Source organism: Thermobia domestica, chromosome 5, assembly GCF_964235325.1.
Source record: "Thermobia domestica chromosome 5, izTheDome1.hap1.1, whole genome shotgun sequence".
Classification (NCBI taxonomy): Eukaryota; Metazoa; Arthropoda; class Insecta; order Zygentoma; family Lepismatidae; genus Thermobia; species Thermobia domestica.
The window spans coordinates 68,051,954-68,072,117 of NC_137458.1; the positions used below are offsets into that span (position 1 = coordinate 68,051,954).

The 20,164-nt window shown below is 34.6% G+C and overlaps 1 protein-coding gene across 1 annotated transcript in view; it reads left to right on the top strand.

Moving 5' to 3' along the window:
* Positions 1 to 15,022, top strand: part of LOC145685955 (KIF-binding protein-like) — a 32,791-nt gene extending 17,769 nt beyond the window's left edge. The window contains exons 4-8 of the mRNA XM_081758739.1: positions 270 to 463; positions 2,721 to 2,961; positions 5,051 to 5,311; positions 6,754 to 6,904; positions 11,193 to 15,022. Coding sequence (XP_081614865.1) covers positions 270 to 463; positions 2,721 to 2,961; positions 5,051 to 5,311; positions 6,754 to 6,904; positions 11,193 to 11,321 — 976 coding nt within the window. The 3' untranslated portion in view covers positions 11,322 to 15,022. The remainder of the gene's footprint in view (positions 1 to 269; positions 464 to 2,720; positions 2,962 to 5,050; positions 5,312 to 6,753; positions 6,905 to 11,192) is intronic.
* Positions 15,023 to 20,164: the final 5,142 nt, after the last annotated feature.

Genomic DNA, 20,164 nt, shown 5'->3' on the forward strand with positions numbered 1-20,164 from the left:
ACATTGAATGGAAGATACTATGGGACCAAATAAATTAATATAATGTAATATATATCTAATATTGTTAGGAGTTTCTCGAGATCGCAAGTATTTATGGATGAGCACATCACTGTTTGTGAGGGTTGTATTTTTGAAACTCTGGGAATTAAATAGATTTAATGATTTTAGTCCAGGATTCATTGCATATAAATCTGGTTGCTTACTTACGAAATTGTAATCTGACTAAATGAATAAATCATCTTATTTTATTTTATTTATCTTTTAATAAGATGGGAGACGTTGAGACATCGTAGTGCCGATGTTGGTAGATGTTGGGCGAAGTATGGACTGGTTTTATTAACGAATTCGAAAGAAAGACTTATGAAGCAAGCTAACGAAGACGACACGATTAAAGATGAAACGCCGAATGAAGAGAATGATGAAGTGAATTTAGAGAATCAGAATACGGAAGACACTTTGCAGGGTAAGTTGGTTACGTTAGGATTCAAAGTGGCTTAACTTCCTACCTTTTTTCGTATATATGTTATTCAAATATAGATGCAAATAAGCACAAACTTACACACAAAAGTATCTAAAAATGATAGGTACGTGCGTAGCAATATTCCAAACTGGTAACAATTATATTTTGTCGTTGTCTGTATTTCAAAATCGTGCGAATTCTTGTGTATGGTTAATCGGGGATAGAGACTTAACCTTTAGACGCCTGTGTGGGATTTTAATAAAATCGTAGACTGTCACGTTGGGGGCTCTGGTGACCCGCCCTAATTATCACAGAGTCATGATTCATACACCAGTGGAAAGCTTATAGACCACAGATTCCAACGAGGTAACGCTTGTGCAATTCCCGCCATATTCGTAGTAATAGAAGAAGAAAAAAAAATCATTTAAAAAATATGAAAAAATTGACTGCGGGGCCCTGGCAACTCTTGCAGTCACCTTAACACTGACAAAATGGTAGTAATGTGTGGGCTAGACACTTGTGACAATAATATAAAAAATGGAAGCCGTTGCTTAAATACAAAGCGAGATAAAAATGCGTAACGAAATTCCTATAAAAACGCCCTGTGTATCATTTTCGAAGGGCTGTTGCAGACCTTCGCGTTGGCAGCCTGTATAAACGCCGTAATTATCACTGGGTAATGATTCATACACCGTTGGAAAGTTTATAGATCACAGATTCCAACAAAATAACATTCGTGGTGCAATTCCCGCTATATTCATAGATGATGATGAAACAAAGAAATCATAAAAATATGGGGGGAAAAAATACTTCGCGGGGTTCTGGCAATCAAATTTCCCCCCGCAACCTCCACCTATAAGCAACAAGTACACATACAGTTTATTATCATGTAGGGTGCTATTTCATTGTTTCACATACCATTTTTATGAATGTACCCCAAAGGGGAAGGAATGCCCCCAAAACCTGATGAAAAAATTAACTTCACCTTCCCCCTTTGACCATAGTACCTCCAACATACATAAAATGAATACTGGCGGAAAGTTTCATCCCTCAGGAATACATTGGTACCAAATCAGCTTACTAGCTTAATTAGGGCCTGAGCTATTGATGTTTGTCGTAAAAGTAGTGTTATAATATGTGTAATTTACTAAAGTTACAGTATTAATTAGAATTTGTAAAAATATTTTGCTTGCAGAAATAGCTATTGAAGTTCGTTGGAAACACTGACATTAATTCTATTAATGTTAAAGTTCTTTATATGACAAAAATACTGGCAGTGATTCAAAACAACTTTTGTAACAAAAGTAAATTAGTATGAGAGATTTTACATTGGAAAAAGTCTAGTTTGTGTAAATGCTACCGCCATATTTAAGAACAATTATATTTCCCTTAAAAAGTATTGTCTACCTATGAAGATGTTTTTGCATACTGATGATAGTTTTGCTAACGATGAATGAATAATGGAAAAAAAATACTTCTTACATAGTGAAACTTTGAAAATTTCTTAGTTATGTGTGTGATTTTTGTTAGAATTTATCATAACATCCCAATATTAGTCTAGGTTGTCTTTTTTTTATACTTACTTTAGTTTTTCTTTTCCTACCTTACGTTTCAGATACACTTCTTTCAATTAATGAGAAAAACCTGTATAGTACCTGGACGCCACGCTAGACTAGTTTAGATGTCTCGATAATTCTGGCATTTAGTTGACAAAGCTCTCTAAGTGGCGTATACGAAAGAAAAGATTATAATAATTCCTTATTAAACATGACTAAAAGAAATATTGACATCAAAACTAAGGAACATTTTAGAGACATCAAAGGAATCAATGGAACGTTAGCTATTGACTAAAAAGATTGCAGTTAAGACAAGTTTCCTTCTCTCAAACATAAGACAAGTTTCTCTCAAACAAAATATCAACTAAGGTTACATCTTGCAATCTTATGTGATTTTGAGCGTGAAATATGATATTTTATGTTAACAATAACAGCAAGTTCAATTAATCTATTGATTAGCATTAGGAAAAATTATTATTATTATTATTATTATTATTATTATTATTATTATTATTATTATTTCTGCTGTCTGCCATAATCATAGTGATAATAAAATTTATTTTCCTCATATTTAAAATAATGGATATCGCTCCTTCAAAATTCTTTCCTGGAAGGCAAGCGTTTATACATTTTGGATATGGAGTGTGTTAAAAGTCACAGTATTTGTAAAATTTACTACCTTATGTATTTGGAATTCGTTACAGAAGAGCTTGAGGACATGTACTTTACCTCATTAGAAGTAGCAAATTACGAAGATCAAATACAAGACAGCTTTGTCTTGACATACGAAGATGCCAGATTAGTGTTTTTAAATGCCCAGCAGTGGCTAAATAAGGCAAAGGAATACTACTCTATCGAAAACCATGCATCTGACTATGTTCAGATCATACAAGACATGAGTCAGCTCTACAAGTATTTAGCATTTTTTGAAGATAATGAGGAAAGGTAAGTTAAGCCTACGCCAGTAATTGGTTTGAAATTTAAATTAATGAATTACAAATTTAAATTGATAAATTTAACGTTAGTGTTTTTTTAAAATATTAATTCATGAAATCGCGAGCATGTGTACAACGCTGTCTGATGCAATAAATTATCAGCAGCTTGTAGATAAATTATTTCTAAATTTTACTAAAATTCTTCGTAGACGTTTTCAGAAGTGCTTTATTTAATATTTATTAGTTGTTGGAAACTTACATAAAGGTGTCTTGCAGTTATTAAATATTGAATTTTAATTAATGTTATGACTGAAAGGTACAAAGTGGATACAAAGTAAAGTTATGAAATAAAGTAAAAATCAAGTTAGATTGTCGTCAGTTCGTTGATTGCGTATATGCAACGATGTTGAATAATCGAAATATTGAATATTCAGTCATCAGAAATAATCACAAGTTCCTCACATCTTTAATTGGGTCGCAGAATTAATTTCTCATATTCATTTATGTTGCTAAAAAAAATCGATATGCTATTAAATATTATCACCAATTTTTGGATGATTTTTAAAATTAAGATTCAGTAGCTCCCCTCATATTATTTTTCTATTCATCAGCTATATCGCGTTGTTTGTAGTGTAGGGTTTCGAGCTCTTTCGGCACTGATACTGTATATTAGTCAATGATTCCAAAAAGGACCAAAATCTACTTTTTATGAAATGAGTATATGAACATTTTCCTGTTCTCTAAAGAAAAATGAAATCTTTTAAGTTTTACGTCCCAGGGTTATGTCGGCTAGGCTAAAGGAGACGGTAATAATGAGAAGTAAAGGAAATGGTGGAATGAAAAAAGTGGGAAGGAACGGGAGAACCCCGAGAAAACCCACGCACACGGTGTGTGTCTATCGCAAAGTGCACTTAGCGTGAGCTGGGATCGAACGAAGGATACCATGCACCAGAGGTGAACGCCTTACTACTGAGCCACCGCAACCCCCTGTTCTCTAGAGATATACGCAACTTTCTGTATAAAAAAGACGAGAGCCTGTGGTTTAACAACATTTTAAACCCAGCGTTGAATTACAGGTTGATTGCAGAAAGATGGCCAATGAAGAGATTTTAATAGTTGTTCTATAATATGTCAACACTATACAAAACAAATTCAGGTCATTCTTGCAGTCATCGATTCATCTGAAGCATGGATCCACAGGAAAAGTGGGCGATACTGATGATGCATGTGGCAGGAGCAGGATAAATGTAAATTTGCCCATAGTTTTCTGTCTCAGAGTTATACCATTTTGGGTTTATTTATTTTATTTATCCGTCTCCTTTAGCCTAGCCGGCATAATCGTGGGACGTAAAACTAACAAATTTCATTTCATTTATGTATTTTATTTATTTGTACATATTTATGGTCATTGTCGGCATCTATAGTTTTAAACCCGTTAAGTATGAGAGATGACATCTCTTGGCAAGCACACTACCCGTGGAAGAAAGAAAGAAATATGAGAAGAAACAAAGCGTCCTGGACCTGTATGTTTGGTACCATTTCGTGATTTGCATGGTGCGAATGAGGAAAGCCCAGGAGAAACCTCGCTCACGATGGGTGATCTGATAAAGCTATTATACAGTTTAGACTGAATGTCCCTACCAGGAATCGAACGCGGGATCGCTTGCTATTCTTCTTTGGAATTACACATAGAACCTTGTATATAGAAAGTGAGCATGCATCCAACTAGTCACTCAGGAATCTTTCGGTCTTATTTTAGAGACGCCAAAAATAATCATGATTCAGAAACCAACAATAGACCATTCAGTATGACAAAGAAATAAATCATTAACGTCTGAATATTATGCCGTATAGGCTAAAGGAGACAACTGATGAAGCATGTGAATGATGCAATGAAAATGTGGGAAGAAACAGAATTTCGAGAAAACTTAGCCACAATATTGTCCATCATAATTTCGTACCTCGTACTAGAGAGAACGCTCTGCCACTGGGCTATGATGTTTCCGCTTTAAAAATTTTTAAAAACTCTGCTTGACCTTAAATGATTTTTTTAAATAATACAACCTTATGTGTTTTCTTCTTTTCTTTTCTTTCTTTAGACAGAGTAAAATGCATAAGCGCCGTGTGGATCAACTAGAGGCTGTATTGAAGGAATTAAATCCCCGATATTATCTTCTTGTATGTAGACAGTTGTGGTATGAGTTGGGTGAAACGTATTCAGATATGTTAGACATTAAGTTGCAACGATTGCAGGCTACAGATGAACGTCCAAGTCCGCATGCTCTTCGCAAGATTAATCACCTGGCTGAGCAGAGCATATCCCATTTTTGGAAATTTTTGGATTCGCTTAATGATCCAAGGTAATAAAATAATATGTTCGTTGATTTTATAAACGCTTTTCTTTCATATCATTTGTTTTATGAAGACAGGATGCTAAAATGTGATCTTATTTCTTGTAAAACGTTTTCACTAAACAGTAAGAATATACGTCTCTTTCTATGTAATGTTTTCATATTTAGAGATGATTTGAAATAATGATGAATGCAGGATTAGGATTAGGAATTTAGATTTCTGGACTTTCGGGTTCTATGGTCATGTTACCCTGTCATGTATGAAGAATGACGTCCCTCGGCGATTATATGCCCGCGGAATCGGGAGGAGGGGGGAGAGAAAGGAATGGGGAAAGAAGCTGCCCGGGATCATTATGAGGGCACCATCCTGGCATTTATGTGGTGTGAATGAGGAAAACCTCACTCAGATTGACTGACCTGAAAAAATTGACTGATTTTACACTTTTTCGACTGAGTGTCCCCGCCGGGAATCGAACCCAGGGCCTACGATAAATGCAATGTAATTTATTGGAAAGAAACATTTTATCATATTAACACGGAATTTCGAAATCCAAAGTTAGAAAAGAGTTACAAAAGAGGAGAAAACCTTAGCCTTTAATTCCTAGAACTCGAAAATTGAATGAATGTAGAGATTTACTTAGGACGATGTTTATATGAAAGAAATTAGGCTATTACACACTTCACAGTGAGATTTACGTACGTACGTACATCTAGAACACTTGTAAGATCACCAGGATTTATCCCACTGAATGTGTTCACAGGGATCAGCTAATGAACCGTAGAATGATTCATTCAGTTTTAAGAAGTTTTGAAAATGAAAAATTTGCTGTCCGCTGTTTTCAACTACTTTGACTCTTCAGATTACTCAGGATTGAATTTGTTGCTGGAGGCTGCAAGGTTTTCCAGTATTGATCAGTTCAAATAACTTCTGAAGAGGATACGTGCAGTATGGGGACCCAAAGCTCACTTTGAAATGCGCTTTTTTTAACAACTTACACGCGTACGTGTATCCATGTTCACGTAATTCTTTTTAAACACTTCATTATCTATCTGTAAGAATGCATACTCCTTTAGTTTCTTTGTTTCTTCCCACTCTTCTGAAGGGTGTTGCTGGTCGCAGTTTCTACTGGAAAACATTAATTTGATTGATGGTTAGAGTTAAAACTTAGAACTATTACTCTTATAAAAGAAATGTTCTTGACTATTTCTTATGTTTTGTGATAGACTAATTCACGAGTATATTGATTTAAATTTTTACTTGCTTACTAATTTTGAGAAGAATACTTTCCAAGCAGATACATAGTAACATTTTCAATGTTAAAACGAAACAAGGCGATTGACAATTCTTTTACTCTTTTCTTCCTTGCTCTTCCTGTTTATTAAAAACTTTTGAAAGTACATTGTAGCGTTTGTACTTACGGGAACACTCAAGCATAATTTTATCTTTGCAGTACTGATGATAAACCAGAAGAATTTTCGGAAGATGTTTTAAGGCCAGCTCTGGTTGCTTATTTTCACTTAGGACGGTTGTATAATCGAATGATTGTACCAGAAAGAGCTGTAAAGTTGGAGAAATTACAAGAAAGCTTGAAGTGCTATAAGGTAAGTAATAGATTTTTTTAAAAAAATCTTGTTTTCTTTCTTTTAAAAAAATGATGTTAGTTTTTTAAATTACTAAAACTTTTTTTTATTACTTTTTAAATTACCATAGGATTCGATACGTATTCATTTGTATTATTTAAATCGTAAGTAGACTGATTTCAAAATATAGCCATATAGCTTAAAAAACCTTTAATCTTCAGTAGCAAAAAATTCCTGGCCATAAATTGCTCATAGGCGCCATAGAATGCATATTGAATAACTAAAATAAAGACCCTTTAATTCAAATTGTTTCGGTATTCGCTGATACCTTTTTTAAAATGACTTTGTACCCTATTCAATCAGTGATGTGTGTGTGGATTCGTACCTTCTAGTAGAATGATGAAGAGAGAAAAGTAAATGAAGTTTTATATTCTCAAAGCTGTGTTGGACTTAGCCTGTTGAAAAAATTCGTTGCAAAGGTGATAGATGTTTTAACTGTTTGAGGTAATTGTACGAGAAGCATTCAGTATGCTCTACAATAATACTCACCCCCTTTCCTCTCATGTAGAATCATAATTTTAACTTGTATAGAAAGAGGCATCTTGTAATGACTTTATACCAAAATAGAATATATTTACCATGTACGCTTTTCTTTACAAATATTAGCAGTAGAGTATCTGTAAGAACATGGTGAAAATGAAAAATAAAGAGGTTCTTGCTGTCATCAAGTTCTTTAAATTGGAAAACATACAACCAAAGGAAATTCACAAGGATTTTATACAAACATTTGGGGAGTCTGCTCCATCATATTTCACAGTTACGAGATCGTGCCGTGAGTTTATCTGTGGCAGATAGTAATGCAAAGATGCTAGGTGCACTCGCGCTAATTGTCGACAGTACAGGTCAGAGTCTATCGTTCTACCTGGTGGCAGCAGCTCGTGATGCACGATGCCCTCCAGTTCCATCAAACGCACAGTATAATCTTCCTGGGCGTCAGTGCGAGCTTAGTCATAGACTGTGAAGCTTCTCCTTGCTTTGACCACGATCTATTTCGCATGTTGTTCTTGTAGATTATCCACTTTTCTATACTTTGTGACCAACCGCTTCAGAAGTGGCTTAAGATTGTTACATTTCAATAGAGATTCACAGATGTAAATCGATCGAGTAAGTGCTTTTGAGTCATATTGTGTGACACCCAAATGTCAAGATGGTTTTTGTAGCCAGCTTTATCCAAACGGTTTAATACTAATGTTTAGTTCATTGGCGATATCATGACTGCTTGCATACTGGTCTTGCTTGACTTGTCAGAATACCATCCACTTTTGCTATAATTGATTGCCCACTGCGCGGAGCATCTTGAATATCGAAATTTCCAAAGCAAAAGCGACTGAACCATCTTTTGGTCGTTGGTTTTGACAGTGTATCTTTCCCATAAACTGCAAAATATTTCTTCACGGGCCTGCGCAGTATTTGCTAGGTCTAACCCGCTGTGACTCATATGTCATGAAATTTGGGCCATTGACGTCATCTCGTGCGCAAAAGATTCAGTACTTTTTAGACTGATACTATAAACTAGTTTTTAAAGGACTAGAACTAAAAACCTTTCTGCTGATTAAGATATCACCATCATCCGTTTCCGTTAAATACTTTTCAATATATTAATGACACTTAGTGTAAAAGTTTTCGCAGACCAGCCATCCTGAGTTAGATTTTCCTGGATTTTCCTCATTCACACCAGGCAAATGTCGGGATGGTACCTAACATACAGGTCCCAGGTCGCTTCTTTCCTTCCCCAATCCTTTCTTTCTTCCCTTTCCTCGGATAATGTGATCATTGAAGGACGTCATCCCTCATAGTGACAGACTAATATGACCTTAGATGCCCAAAGTTCAGAAATCTAATTCCTAGTTCCCTAATATATTAATAAAATGACATATAAATAAAGTATTGTAATTATTTTTTATTTGAATTAATATTCACTTAGTACTATTTCGTAAAGTAAAAGATATTTATGTAGTATTTCTCAATAATGAGCAGTTTACCACGTAATTCATGGCGTCGTTTGTAGAAATTTTTTGAAAATGAAATTAGGAGCATTTTGAAAGGGAAAGAAAAAAATCACCAAATAGGAATTTATAAGCCCTAAAAGGAATCGTTGCTGTATTACGGTGTGTTTATTAAGTAATGAAACAGTAATTATTATATTAATAAAAGGAGTTTTGTTCCGGGTTTTCAATTACAGTCAATCAAAACAATTTTCTCCTGACTCCGTTCAACTTTTCATTTATCGTAGAGATGTTCGAAGACATGGTGGAAATTCTGAAAAGGTATTTCCCTCACTTCCTTTGTCATATGTTGTTTTCACTGTCACTGAAACGTTTTCGTTTTAAGACGTGGTTCGTTTTTGAAAAAAATAAAACCCTTTCTTTTTCTCTCTCTCTCTCGTTCTACTCACGTGCTTCTTCTACAATTGTTGCTTCTGGCAAATTACTGCGTCATTCATATCTGAAATTGAACGTATGACTGCATACAGCTGTCGAAACCATGAATGTTCGACACATTTACTCATATATCTAACCTCTAGGTTTTATTACGTAACGGTCACATTTATAAAGTCTTGATACATACTTAAAAACCTTTTCAAGGTAAATTCTGGTGCCTTGTCGAGTTCAAGTTGTCGGTAATTAGAGGTCTGCGTGGTTATAAAAAATCACATCCGCAGATAATGAAATAGGAAACGTATAAAACTTGTTTGTTCTACAATAATTGTGATTTCAAAATGCAGTTTGAACTATAATAATTGTAAATTCTTCGTTCACAGTTTCGTAAATTCTATAACATAATATCAATAAAATTCAAGCTAAACATTCAATACTACCTGAAATTATTCAATACTATCTTTTCTTTAATAAAATAATGCAAAATAGAATGTAATGAAATAATGCAAACAAAAATGCGAAACTAGTGAAAAATATACCTTCTTACTTAAGATTCCCTCATATGCAGATTTCTCACAAGAAAATTGTCGAGCTAGAAATGCCATGTCTGTCAATTAATTTTAGAGCATTTTTTCTTCGTTTTTCCGAACCCATAAGATACAAGTCTCTTTGTTCAGAATGCAAAAGTAAAATGGAGACAAAAGACCTTTCAGAAAGAGGAATAAATCACCTCACACAAACTGCCATAAAATAAAATCAACACTTCGTATTTATTGTAGGGTTTAAAACCAGAGAAAAAGATAAATTAAGGAAACTATTCGCTGTTATTTGTATTCGCTGTTATTTGTCTCGAAAGGATAATGATGCTTTATTGCAAGATGTAAATAATTAATAATGTTTAGAAGAACGATCACTAAAAATTTTCTTTTCACGGATATCTGCCACACACAAAGGAACTACGTGGGTCATTTAATATACAAGTTTCCTTGGATTTTTTTTTTTTTTTAAGAAAAGAAAAAAGAAAGGTACGTTTGTCCACATAATCTCCATTGAGATTCAGGCATTTGTCTCACTGTTACACCAATTTGCGTAGACCCTTTTCAAAAAATCACGGCTTTGGATATTTAGCGTTCTTCTCACATTCCGCTCCACTTCTTTATCACCAGGAGACCAGGTCGCTTATGTTAAAGTCTTCTTCAGAGAAACGTAATTCTACCTAAGCGACCCGATCTCTTCTTGACAATAACGCCCACCCCCATTCAGCACGCAAATAAGACACAAAATTGAAGAATTAGGGTAGGAACGGCTGCCCCACTCTATAAAATCTCAATTTAACACAGAGTTACTTCCATGTTTTTCTGCTGTTAAAGTCTGCATTGCAAGGTGGACGTTTCGAGACAGATGAAGAAGTGAAACGGAATGTAAGGAGAATGTTAAATAGCCAAGGCCCTGATTTTTTGCAAAAGGTTTGAACAAATTGGTGCAACGATAAGACAAATGCCTGAATCTCAATGGGGTTTATGTGGAGAAATGAGGAAGACCTACCTACACATGTATGTATAGGTTACAAATGTATCTTAAAGAAATCATGTGGTTCGGATTCCACGTTAATCAGTAGGTCCACGTCTCATATAGCCTCGCTGCTGAACGGGACGTTAAACTCACAATCAACTCAAAGAAAAATATTTTACAGCTTAGGAAAACTTATGTATATACATTGAACGACCCACGTAAAAATATATGCATAAGAAGCTATAATGATGCAGATCCGCGCAGACTTCTAGTTATAACAGTAGAAATACTGAATGGTGATTACCTAGCATTATTTTATGTACGTAAGTTTTAACAGTAACTTTTATTTTTAATTTCAGTTTGTTGTGGACTATTGCGAAAAATTTCCAGAAGCAAAGGAAGTGATGAATGCTGAGCTTGGAATTTGCAAGGATATGGTAAACCTTTTGCCCTTGAAAATGGAGAAATTTCACAATAATGAACAGTGAAAATAAATAAATAAATGCGGAAGTGTGTTACTTCTTGTGATAGATATTTTGTATATAAAGTAGCAAGTGTCATAGGTTTCATAGTTTCGCATTCACTCTGAAGGCGGTTATATGATAGTAGATGTTTTGAAGCATGGGCGTGCACACAGAGAAAGGTGGCATAGAACTATCAGCAGTCTATTGAGATTAGATAAACGTAATTTTGCATGTTACGTATAGTCCTGATTTTCAATTTTCTGTTAAGTTATGGTTGATTCAAACATCTTCATATTTCATATGCACATCTTACAAGCTGAGAGGGAGAGAACAAATCCGAGCATTGTTAACTAAATATACTCCGAATTTTTGAATTGTTCATTTATTTCATAGTATTCTATTTGATACAAATACAGATTTTCGTATTAAAACTTAATTGTTCAACCGTTCATTTTCTTCAAAATATTGTTGTCGAGAATGGAATCAACAAATCTTACACCTGTAAAACTCAAGCCATTCGGCATACAATCAATGTGACAACACCACAGAAAGTATATTTCCGAGAATGTCATCTCAATTGTGTGTCTTTTCCTCTTTTTTAACAAGAAGTATCAGATTTCAGGCACAGCTATACCTCTGACATAGTGACGTAATATACGATGTTCATTATTGATATTATCCACTCCTACAAGGTATGCTTACCGTATACACTGATTAACATCTCATACTCGTACCTTATGCTTTGTGGTTGGTTACAGTCTTCTGTTCAACTTCTGCTGCTGCATGTGATATGAGACTAATAATTCTGTAGACTTCACATCTCTGTCAGTTCAGTTTTTTAGCCAACAATATCATAATCGTCTTCAGGAGATCTTTTGGTCACTCTCCTGTTTCATATATTTCATTTACAGAATCAGAACAATTCTTTTTTTGACCTTGTCCCCCATCTTCGTAGAGTTCGATTAGAATCTTACCTATGCCGATTGCTTTTTTCATTCCTAATATCGGACACAGCGTTTTCAAACTCATCCCAAAGAATACTTTATCATCCTCGCGTACTTCAATTTCTACTTCATCATCTGGGCTTCGTGGTCTATTCCTGCTCTCGTACAAGTCCTCAGCATGTTCTTTTCATTTTCCTAAGATTTCACTTCTCTCGCGGACTACCTTCCCATTCTTATTTTCTATTGCCATCGTAATATTTCTTTGTTTCCTTCGCATTTCTATAGATTTCATCTTCTTGTACATTTCCTCATATTTCCCAACTTTTCTAATTCTTCTATGTTCTCTTATTTTCTTTTGTAAAACTCCTCCCTTGCAACTCGTTGTTTAAGTTCCTATACATCTTTCTGTCTTCTTTGTTAACCTGTTTCTGTGTCTCCCTTTCTCGCATTTTATCCAACATCTGTTTTGTCACTCATGGTTTCTTTGCCATTTTGTGTTCGCCTTAACCTTCTACTTCTTTTGCAGTTTGCTGTATGCAAAGTTTAATATACTCCCACTCCACCGATCCTTTCCTCATTTGAGTGCTTTTCTGCGAAGTGTTGTCGAAAAGATTTATTACTTCCTCATTTTGTAAAAGTAATGTAATATAATCAGAAAAGTTCATACCATTGTGCCATTTATAAAACATTAACTCAAACTTCATTAGTTAATAAAAAAGTACTTTGTTGGTATTGTTCTTGAAGATCAGAGGTAATCTAGTTACTGTGCAGGGAAATTTGTAAGCGCAAACACTTAAGTTCTACTTAGAATATTCATAATTGAATCGAAGGATATGAATGGAATGCTGATTTGGTTCTCAATACACCTCTAAAATGCTTGTTATATTTGCCTGTCGGGGTAACTTTTTATAATACATTTGATACATGCAATTTGTATATCTATGTATTAAATAACATAAAACAGGGAAAGAAGAATATGCTGGAAAGGACACGGTCTGTAGAGAATGTATATTAAAATAACAGAAAATAGGACAAGTTAAATCAATATAGGATAAGCTAACAAGCTAACAAAATAAAATGTATTTTATCAAATGAAAATGTATAATCGAACGCACGAGCGGGGTATAGAAGGAATAATAAAGATAGAAGGATGAAATTATATTAAGATACGCAGGTGCTGGGGTTTGTCTGTTCTAATTAACTAACTAAAAGAATTTACAATAATGACAAAACGAGGTTAGGACTCCGCTTGTTCTTAATAAAGTACTTGCACTCAAAAGTTCGTTTTGGTGTCTTCTAAAAATCCTAGGGAAATACCTCACTACTTATTTCATGCTTATTTTGTTTCAGTATGAGTAGAAGGTTTAAAAATATGTTACTTGTAAATAAATAAAACTTCCAGAAAAAAGTCTTTATAAAAACTGGGAGATTTCTGTTGCTGCCACTTGAATCAATGACGAATTCTGCTTCTTAGCTCGTTAAATGTAACAAATTGAAGAATTATTTCGTATTGCATACGGAAGCGGAATGGTGTATAATGCTTGAAAATCACATTGGTTCTGCGGTTTAGAAGCTAAACAGATAATGAAGCATAAGGTCAACTGAGTCATAATATAATGATCACCTTCATTTGTATGCTGTACGTTCGAATTAAAGGAGAGCTCGAATCTGTGTATGCGTGCCTGAAACATACAGTGGTCGTCAGCATTCAGTCGAAATCCGTATTACTAAATGAAGCTATAGTAATAGACGTGATATATACTGTTGGTGCCAAAAATGTATTCTGATACTGTTTGTGGTGATAATTGGAAATGGTAGTTTATATATAAGAAACTCGAAAGTATATTTTTGAAAATACACATCTCCACTAATTAACATTGTTATCTATCTCTCCAATATTTAGTTATACTACCAAACCCACCATTTTACACTACCTGAAGATCTATTGAAACAATATTTGATTGTAAAACTATAATTACATTTACTGTTTATAATAGTGACAAGGTACTTCTGCAGTCTAATACTGGCCTCTCGTGTATTTATTTTTTATTTAGTTATCTTTGGAAAACCTTTCGTACATGTTCTTTCTGTCCCTTATACCCTCTCCCTTTTTTCCTGTAGTGTTTTCATTCTCTTTCTTCCATAATATTTTCATTATGTTAAGACACTAATATTAATACTTTCTCATTATTCAAGGATTCATATGAGTCACCATTGAAGTCTGTTTCTTCTGATTTCTACTTTCTTCATAGTGAGGATCATTCCCCCTCGTCATTTTGTTCCATTCACTACATCTTTTCTCGCTTTTATCCTATTCATTCCTTCCGTTTCTTCTTCCGCCAGGTCACTTTTCTGAGCGATCAGAAACGTTTTTAGTGATCATTGCTATTTTCCTAGTTCCATCCCTTTCACTGAACTCGATTTCTTGTAAGGCATCTTATATTGAGTGTACCACGTCTTCTGTGTCAGTGTCATCCTCTTTTACTTTACATTTATAACTTTAAGCTAAGAAAAATTTTTTCATCTCTTGTAATCGTTACTTCTCTTTTTATTGTGTGTCTACTGAATTCTATCCTAATGATGCTATATCTTCCTCTAGTCTGGTACTTTTTTTTACACTAAACCTGATATAAACTAAGTCTATGTACTTTGCCACTATTAGTAACAGTAAATACCTAAAGATTTCTTTCACAAATATTGCTTAATATCCGTAGCCAAATAAAAATAGGTATATCGATACAAAAAGGACAACATTATTTGGAGGGGCCGCGGTGGCTCAGTGGTAGAGCGTTCACCTTGGGTACATAGGGTCCCTGGTTGAATCCCAGTTCCCGCCAAGTGAACTTTGTGGTGGACAAACATCGTGTATGTGGATTTCCTCGGGGTTCTGCCGTTTGCTCCCACCTTCTTCATTCCACCATTTAATTCATTTCTCATTATCGTTGTCTCCTTTAGCCTAGCTGGCATAATCGTGGGACGTAAAACTCAAAGATTTCATTTTCAACATTGTTTGGAAAAAGGACCATCGTACATGTGACAGTACTACTCAACTCAGCATATATGCCTCATCCATGCCATTCCACACCCCATACATATATGCTTTCATCGGCGTTTTCTTCAGTTGTATGTCGATATTTCGGTCAGAAAATTTTGTTTTGTTTCAAATGCCTTCGCCTGATCTATTCCAGATTTTGTCTTCTTTCCATCTATTATCGCATTTTATTTTGCATCCTAAATAATAGAATTCCTGTACTTCGTCTACCATCCGATCTAAACTACTCGCTGAGCAAAACAATACATTTATAATAAAAACTAGCAGCGTTCACCCCGCTTCGCTGGGGTCACCCCGGAACGCAATAAACCTTGTTAATTAGATAATTTTTACTTTTTCGCTTTCAAGTGATATGATAAAAACCATAGTAGATTGCAGTAAATGTTAACATTATATCGCCTGTCATTTATGTTAACCCGCCGAGTGACACGGTCATGCGGGTTGCATATAAATACGTTTATTTTTACCTATGATGAACTAACAAAGGATTTGTACGTTATGGACACTTGAATGGTCAATTATCTCAAGACACTGGTAATTAAAAATTAAAGTGATATGATAAAAACCATCTAGGGTCCAAATCCTAATAACTCCCCAAAAATGAAAGAAATTGGTTCAGCCGTATTAGCGTGATGAGGGAACAAAGGATTTGTGCGTTCTCTTTTATAATAAAAATTATTAACGTGTAACTGGGGGTGGATAGGTGGCGTCCAGCTTCGCCAACTATCCACTTGGCTTCATCAGACACTATCTTCGCATCATCAAACACAGATACATTGGCGAAACTGTTAGTTAATAATTTTTACAATAAACGTATTGTTTTGCACAGCGAGTAGTATAAATCGGATTTAAGTCTGTTACAACCAAAGCTTGTACAATGGAAAATATTACAGTTCGTCTACCAATTTCTACCAATCTTCGTTTTCCGTGTTATTTCTTTTGTTGTGTTAATTACTTAGTTGTAAATTGTGTCATTTTTTCTTGAGTTAGTTACTCGTGTATTAATTGTTATTAGGAGTATGCATTTTTTACGAGCTGATATATACAGCAAAGTGATACATGGTTGTGCTAAGAAATTCCTTATGATAAACTGAACACTTCAGAATTTCATTGGTTTAGTTGCTTTGGCTATTGATCCAGAAGACACCACCTAATTTCGACAAATAAGGTGCGAATTTACTTTATAAATATTCAGTTAGGCTCAACTATTGTATGTAATGCCTGTATTTCGAACTGCTTTTGCTATGCCACTTGAATACCAAAGATGTGTAAAGCTTATTGAAGATGGTTGATAAGTTACATTTTTAGTTTTTTACTTTACAATCACTAATTGTGTTCAGCGCAAATGGAATTCAGATATTTTCTAGAGATATCGTAAATTATGATGTATCACTAAAGAATTTGATGTGGGATTGCTTAACTTTGTAACAATATACAAGTATTATATATTGTATAATAAAAATGTTTGTTTAAAAAAGTGAAATTTTTGTGGTTAAAACCCCTTTGTTTTTCCTGTTTTATATTGAAATAAGGTATTGAGCTAAAGCAGATGTTTGTAGATGCACTAAATTATGAAATAGTTTACTCGTATGATAAAATGAGAGAAAATCAGAGTACCTTCTGGATTGTCGTTCATATATGGTGCGTACTTAAGAAATCTCATATGTATAGAAGCCAACTGTATATCTTAGAGCTGTGCCACTTATTCTAGCTTTTAAGAATAGATCTCTGTCAATTAAGAGTTTCTTAAACAATTTTCAAAACATGTTCTTTCTTTATTTATTTTGATATCAAAATTTGGACTTCGGAGGGAAAAGTACTTCGAAAATATGATAAGATGAAACTGATCATTGTCTCTAATATATTGTAAATCACTGCATAATTTAACTGAGTAAAAGTACTGTGAAATAAGTGGTCACTGACTTTAATATTCTGTTTATCAACACAATAGGCAGTTAAATTATGCAATGATTTACAATATATTAGAGGCAATGATCTCTTTCTGTACTATTTTCAACCATTCTGAAGACCAAAAGTTTATTTTCTCTTACCTATCTTTTAAACTTGATAATGACCTCCATTTTGAAGATTAAGGGGATAGATAGGTAAGATTAGGTCTTATAATATTTCCTGCGCACTTGTAAATTTGTTTTCAACCTTCCTTGATCATCCAGTTGCTGTCATGGTAATTTCACATGCACGCTATAATTATAGCATTAATATCTCTAGGGAAATTTATCAATTTAGAGTAACGATCTTGTCATATGTCAATCTCTAGCAAAATTCGTTTTAAAACTCTTAAATCATTACTAAAAGATAAATCATCGGTAATTTATTCGTAACATGGTTTGAATCCATCATTATTGATTCTAATTCCATGAAAATATCATAGTCAGAGATGAGCTGTGGGGTTATGGGTACGATGCTGAAATAAAAAAAATAAATCATTGAAAAACGCTAGGTTGTACACGCTATATTAAAAAAGAAAAGGAAAAAGAAAAAAAAGCAAGCATGACAATCACAATTATATGAAAGTATGTTTGGCCATTTTCTTGGACCACTAGTAGAAATAATTCGACGCTCCTCAAGGATGAACTTTGGCTAAGGAATACTAGCTGACTTCTCTCTGTTCGTCTACAAAATAATATCACACCTTTGCGGAAATTGAATTATCCAAAGCCAAGAGTTGCCAGTAGAAATACGAAGGTAAGTAAAAAAATTACCAGCAATGTAGCTATAACTTCTCTTACATTGTTCATACTCAGCTCTGTTCTTGTTTATTTTATTGTTATGCTGTGAAAGTTTGATCCTAATTTTTTTCATTTGTCTTCCTTTTGTTGCAGATAGATCATGGCCGCTTCATTAGAAGTTTGCACCAAAGAGGAACAACGAGGAGTGATCCGGTTTTTGTGGTCGGAAGATACCATGTCGGAAGGTACCATGACTAATTTCCAGATGATATGCCACTTCATCAATAATCACCCATCTATTTAACAGAACCATGTCACGTGTACGCTCAATGTTGTCATTTGTGGCCGTAAATGGCCGTGCTGCTCCTTCCTGGTGCGTAACATTTGTGTGACCATTGTTGAATGTTTCAATCCATTCGTAGCCACTCCGTTGCGACAAGACACTGTTCCTGTATTATGCCGCAAGTATTTGATGGATTGCGGCTACTGATAACTTTGCGACCACAAAAACCGGATCACGGCTTGTTGTTCCTCTTTGGTGCAAACTTCTAATGAAGCGGCCATGATCTGTTTGCAACAAAGGAAGGTAAATGGAGGAATTAGGATCAAACTTTCATAACATGACCACAACAGCATAACAGTAAAATAAACAAGGACAGTGGTCAGTATGAACAATGTAAGATAAATTATAGCTACATTGCGGATAATTTTTGACTGACCCTCGTAAAATCTTCATCATAGTCTTCAGTATTATTGGTTCTAGTAATACATTAACGCAGGACGCAAAATTTCAAACTCAGAGATACTCGCCAATCCAAAAATTATGGTCGCCAGTATCTCTCACGTACAAATTATGAGAGGTCCCCCCCGTCCTCAAAGGCCTTTGGTTTGACAAAGAATGACTTCACATTCCGTGTTTTGTCTCACTCAGTGATAACTATTTTCGTGTAAAGTAGAAACAGCGCAGCCTTATGAGTTTAGGCAGAAACCATTCCTACTGAACACTGGCCGCCAGGTCTAAATTTCTAGTCGTCAATGGCGACCTGAAATTTTGCACCCTGCACTAATGTACGTTTTACTTGTTCAATTTGCGTATTTAAATGGAATTTATGGAAACAATTTATATTTTATATATACTTACACAAGATATTTCCATTTATCCAAATGAATGAAATTTTTAGTTCAGCGTCCTGTGTTTTGCCCTTTTTGCTAAAGGTGACGGAGAATGATTAATGAAAGTGATTGATTATGCAAGAATTGAAAGAATAAAGATGTAAGAGAAAACGGTAGAACTCTTTGATGAAATCCAGGAGCATGAGGTTGTCCACTACAAACACACGTGGAATGGAACCGAACCAAAGCCATATCTCCATTACCTGCATTATGAGGCCTTTATCTCTATAAACCTGAAGAATTGCAATTTGGGAGAAAGTTGTGGAAGAAAATAAAATCAATGTATTTATTTGAAATTGATCTTTACCCTAATTCAGACATGATATGCGATATCAAAAACTTGGTCTATTGACCTTTACGTCTGGAAATATCAACCTCATAAAGTTACATTTCACATCTGAGAATAGTTGGCTTTATGAAATATTCTTTAAGGGATATGTATTATTAATGTCGACAAAAATTGTCTACTCGATTGACTGGTATTTCTAAATTAAGCGCTATCTGGGGAATACACAACCCTTCGTAGAAGCTCGGACGTTTGAATGTAGACTAACTTTCAATGAGAAATAAATATTTCATGTTTTTGCTAAATGGTTTCTTCGAACGAATTCTTGTTTCCAAATACGAAGATATCATTGTCCACCGCTCATTATTTTTCTGCTTGCACCATTGAAATGCTTAGCACTGATGCTAAGCATTAGGGGTGAATACGTTCACCAGTGTTTTTTCAGTCTATTGAATAAACAAAGATTTTTAACAGTTTGATTTCGCTTTCGCTGATTTTCTTTCAGACTTATTTAAATGACTTACTTTGTGTAATTTTGAGTTACGTGTCCATCCGAGAGACAAAGGATCTCAAGAAATACATGGTGAATCACCAACAAATTTGGTTAGGGTGTAGAACCGGAAGTGGAAGAAATCAACTTGTTCTGGTTTTCACAATCACTATAGAGCAAAAAAGGGTAACAGCGAAAACTGGGATTCTGTCATCTCCATCCTTAACTCTAC